At 38.0% G+C, this 5,000-nt stretch overlaps 2 protein-coding genes across 3 annotated transcripts in view; one reads left to right on the forward strand and one right to left on the reverse strand.

The window, feature by feature from the left end:
* Positions 1 to 1,592, forward strand: part of LOC137652410 (heat shock 70 kDa protein cognate 4-like) — a 2,579-nt gene extending 987 nt beyond the window's left edge. Inside the window, exon 3 of the mRNA XM_068385804.1 lies at positions 1 to 1,592. This exon is cut by the window's left edge and continues 229 nt beyond it. Within this exon, the coding sequence (XP_068241905.1) occupies positions 1 to 1,511 (1,511 nt within the window). The 3' untranslated portion in view covers positions 1,512 to 1,592.
* A 2,360-nt stretch (positions 1,593 to 3,952) lies between these two features.
* LOC137652074 (heat shock 70 kDa protein cognate 4-like) overlaps positions 3,953 to 5,000 on the reverse strand; it is a 37,563-nt gene continuing 36,515 nt past the window's right edge. For both annotated transcript variants that reach the window (XM_068385282.1, XM_068385283.1), the window contains exon 3: positions 3,953 to 5,000. This exon is cut by the window's right edge and continues 788 nt beyond it. In XM_068385282.1, the coding sequence (XP_068241383.1) occupies positions 4,049 to 5,000 (952 nt within the window). In that variant the 3' untranslated portion in view covers positions 3,953 to 4,048.

Raw genomic sequence — 5,000 nt, forward strand, 5'->3', positions numbered from 1 at the left:
TGGGAAAGACAGTGAAGGACGCTGTCATCACAGTTCCTGCATACTTTAATGACTCGCAGAGACAGGCCACTAAGGATGCTGGAGTCATTGCTGGACTCAACGTCATGAGAATTATCAATGAACCAACGGCTGCAGCCATTGCGTATGGACTTGATAAGAAAGTAGGGTTGACAGGAGAGAAGAATGTTCTTATCTTCGACCTGGGTGGTGGTACTTTTGACGTATCCATCTTGAGCATCGATGAAGGTGTATTTGAAGTCAAAGCTACTGCTGGTGATACACACCTTGGTGGAGAAGACTTTGATAACAGGATGGTGAACCATTTCGTCCAGGAGTTCCAGCGTAAATACAAGAAGGACCTGACTGCTAACAAACGAGCTGTAAGGCGTCTTAGGACAGCATGTGAGAGAGCCAAGAGAACTCTTTCCTCCTCCACCCAGGCTAGTATCGAAATCGACTCTCTATTTGAAGGTATTGATTTCTACACTTCTATTACCAGAGCTCGATTTGATGAACTTTGTTCTGATCTCTTCAGAGGTACGCTAGATCCAGTAGAAAAATCTCTGAGGGATGCAAAGTTAGATAAGGGAAGCATTGCAGAAATTGTTTTAGTGGGAGGATCTACTCGTATTCCTAAGATCCAAAAGCTACTCCAGGACTTCTTCAATGGAAAGGAGCTGAATAAGTCCATCAATCCTGATGAAGCTGTAGCTTATGGAGCTGCTGTTCAAGGAGCAATCTTAAGAGGTGATCAATCAGAGGGTGTTAAAGACGTCTTGCTTCTGGATGTTGCTCCTCTTTCCTTAGGCATTGAAACTGCTGGAGGTGTCATGACTGCTCTAATCAAGAGGAACACTACAATCCCTACCAAGCAACAGCAGATTTTCACAACCTATGCAGATAACCAGCCAGGTGTCCTAATTCAGGTTTATGAAGGTGAACGTCCTATGACTAAGGACAATAATCTCTTGGGTAAGTTTGAGCTAAGTGGAATTCCTCCTGCTCCCAGAGGAGTACCTCAAATCGAAGTTACTTTTGACATCGATGCCAATGGAATCCTTAATGTTTCTGCAGCAGACAAGTCCACTGGAAAGGAAAATAAGATCACCATCACAAATGACAAAGGTCGTCTCAGTAAAGAAGAAATCGACAAAATGGTTAACGAGGCTGAGAAATACAAAGAAGAGGACGATAAACAGAGAGAAAGAATCGAAGCTAAGAATCGTCTGGAGTCAATGTGCTACAGCATTAAGTCTGCTGTGTCTGAGCCTTCAGTGGCAGACAAGCTGTCTGCCGAAGAGAAGAAGAGTGTGGAGCAGAAGGCAGAAGAGACCCTTCGGTGGGTGGAGGCAAATCAGCTGGCAGAGAAGGACGAGTACGAATATCAGATGAAGGAACTGGAGCGAGTGTGGAGACCTTTGGCCGGCAAAGTTCATGGTCAGGGAGGTCCAGGGGCCAATGCAGGCCACCAAGGTGGAAATGGTGGTCCTACAATCGAAGAAGTTGACTAATTCCAATTTTTTTTTACACTACTCTATGCTTATTTATGATATTCATATATTTGTGAAATGATAACATTTGAATGAACCTTTTTATAAAATACTTTTTATACGTTGTCAAATAAAATATAGATTTTTTTACTCTGATTTGATTAAATCCTGAGCAAAATATGACAGTGATTCCATTAAAATAAAGAAACTGATCTATATATTATTTTTTAAATAATATTTTCATTTATTTGTGATTTAGCTTAACTCGGAAACATGTGATAATTAGATATTCTATATCTTAACTTCAAGCTTTCTGGTTCGGTAACTATCAGGTTTTGATAGACTTGTTTCATGGACTTTGTATTCTTTATTTTCACCAAAGACACTTTCCAGAAATCAATTATTTCATACAATATAATTTGAATTCAAGAATAAATTTGTTGCTTTAATTTCATTCCTTTTTTTATCCATGTATTCGTCAATTTTTGATAAGAGAAGGAACTTTGTCGACATTTTTTTTTTGTTTTTTGTTTTTTTTTATGTCTTTTTCTTCTGAACCTTTTCGTACGTCTTTTTTATTCAAGCAACAAATTGTCGTTGTTGAAGACATTACGTAAAATCTATAACATGAATTACTCCCTAAGTATTTTTTTTATTTTTCTACAGTATTCAGGGCTTGAAGGCCATTATCATAGAGTTTTATTTTATTCTTAATTAAAATATTTTCGTTAACTCGTAGGACTATGAGCCTGTGCTGGTGCACGCCCAGCTTAACTGATTGGTAAGATTATAGTTGAAATTAAAAAGGAGAAATAGATGGTCTCTTTAGTCATTAATAAGCATTTTTTTTCTCGTTGCTATGTATGCTTTTTTATTTCTTATTTTCATTTTATAAGATAAGCATTTTTTCTCGTTGCTATGCATGCTTTTTATTTCTTATTTTCATTTTATAAGATAGTTAGAACTCTCTCTTTCATCAGCTATTGGTCTATTCCGTGGAAAGCACTTGCAATATGAGTAATGGTACCTGAGTAATGATAAACATGGTTATTACTGAACTTTATGAAACACTTTAGTTCCATCATCAGAGCCTTAAAGATAGAAAATAAATACACTATAAGTTCAAATAATCAATTTAGATTTTATATAAGATTAAAACGAACATTCTGAAACTTTCTGAAATCAAATAAAAGGAAAATGACTAAGGAAATTGAAAATTATTCTGGAACACTGAAATTCAAAGCTCCAACGCCGTAAACTTACATAAATTAAAAGTAAATGCAACGTTGTCCTATTTCTCGACCTTGACCTTTGACCTAGGACTTTCAAAATCGAATCACTTCCACGTCTCAACATAGAAATTAATCCCCGAAAGCTTCAGTGCTCTTTGAGGGAAATTGTGGCCAGGAAGGTGTTCACCAGCAAACAAACAGGCAAACAGCGGCGAAAAAATAACCTCCTCTCATCTTCGTTGGCGAAGTTAGTTACGCATCAGGGCATACTTTGGTATAAATTCATTCAATAGTGTTTAACAAGCAGCATAGTTTAATTGATTTCATAAGGATAAATCACGGGAATTTCAATTATTATTATTATTATTATTATTATTATTATTATTATTATTATTATTATTAAGCTACAACCCTAGTTGGAAAAGCAAGATGCTATAAGCCCAAGGTCTCCAACAGAGAAAAATTGGAAAAGCAAGATGCTATAAGCCCAAGGTCTCCAACAGAGAAAAATTGAAAAAGCAAGATGCTATAAGCCCAAGGTCTCCAACAGAGAAAAATTGGAAAAGCAAGATGCTATAAGCCCAAGGTCTCCAACAGAGAAAAATTGAAAAAGCAAGATGCTATAAGCCCAAGGTCTCCAACAGAGAAAAATTGGAAAAGCAAGATGCTATAAGCCCAAGGTCTCCAACAGAGAAAAATTGAAAAAGCAAGATGCTATAAGCCCAAGGTCTCCAACAGAGAAAAATTGGAAAAGCAAGATGCTATAAGCCCAAGGTCTCCAACAGGGAAAAATAGCCCAGTGAGGGAAGGAAATAAGTAAACGATATAAGTTATGAACAATTAAAATAAAATATCTTAAAAACATTAGCAACATTAAAAAAGATATTTCATAAAAGTAAATTACTTATCCTCATTTGTAATGGGAATCCAGTTAACGTTCGTCTCTCTTTTGACTGTTATCAAATATTTTTATCTTTTATGAATAAATAAGCTTCAGCTGCATCCAAGGTTACAGAATTCATTGAAAATTTCCAAAAAACTTGCACTCCATTTCATTTGGTATTTTCTTACTTGTTTACAAAAAAAAAAAAAAAAAAAAAAAAAAAAAAACAAGAATTGTAAAGTTTACATTAATGGTGGACAGAAGATTAAGAAATAGGCTATACGGGTTTTTTGTAATTTTATTATCTAAAATAGAGAAATTTCTACAACAAATGGATAAAGTGATAGTTTCATATGACAGGAGTATTGGAATGTAAATCAATTGATATCTGGAAGAAAGGGAATATTACCAGGAAAGGAATTTTCATAGCAAAATAATAGGAATCAATCAACCTCTTCCACTGTTGGTCCTTTGGCCCCAGCACCTGCATTGGACCCATCGAAACCGCGGGCGCCCCCGTGAATCTTGGCAGATAATGGCTGCCAAACCTTCTCTAGCTGCTGCATGCGATGGTCGAACTCTTCTTTCTCGGCCAGCTGGTTGCAATCCAGCCACCTTAAAGTTTCGTCAACCTTTTTCTCTGCCGTACGTTTCTCATCAGCCGATAGTTTTTCTGTCACAGATGATTCCGAAAGAGAAGATTTGATGCTGAAACAGAAAGATTCTAGGCCGTTCTTGGCGTCGACTCTCATGCGCTGTTTCGAGTCTTCTTCTTGGTATTTTTCTGCATCGCTGACCATCCTGTCTATCTCTTCCTTGCTGAGACGCCCCTTGTCATTAGTGATGGTGATCTTGTTCTCCTTCCTGGTGGACTTTTCAAATGCAAAGACATTCAAGATGCCATTAGCATCAATGTCGAAGGTGACTTCAACCTGCGGGACGCCCCTCGGAGCTGGAGGTATGCCACTCAGTTCAAACTTGCCGAGGAGGCTGTTATCCTTGGTCATCGCACGTTCTCCCTCGAAGACCTTGATGAGCACTCCGGGCTGATTGTTGGCGTAAGTTGTGAACACCTGCTTTTGTTTTGTAGGAATAGTGGTGTTTCGTTTGATCAGAGGGGTCATGACACCACCCGCTGTTTCGATTCCTAGGGACAAAGGAGCAACATCAAGTAACAAAACATCTTTGACACCATCTGACTGGTCACCTTTCAAAATTGCACCTTGCACAGCAGCACCATATGCAACCGCTTCGTCTGGGTTAATGGTCTTGTTCAGATCCTTGCCATTGAAAAAGTCTTGAAGAAGTTTCTGGATTTTAGGTATACGTGTGGACCCACCCACCAGCACAATCTCGTCGATGCTTGCCTTGTCCATCTTCGCATCACGCAAAGCT

The sequence above is a fragment of the Palaemon carinicauda genome, chromosome 13 (assembly GCF_036898095.1).
Source record: "Palaemon carinicauda isolate YSFRI2023 chromosome 13, ASM3689809v2, whole genome shotgun sequence".
Classification (NCBI taxonomy): Eukaryota; Metazoa; Arthropoda; class Malacostraca; order Decapoda; family Palaemonidae; genus Palaemon; species Palaemon carinicauda.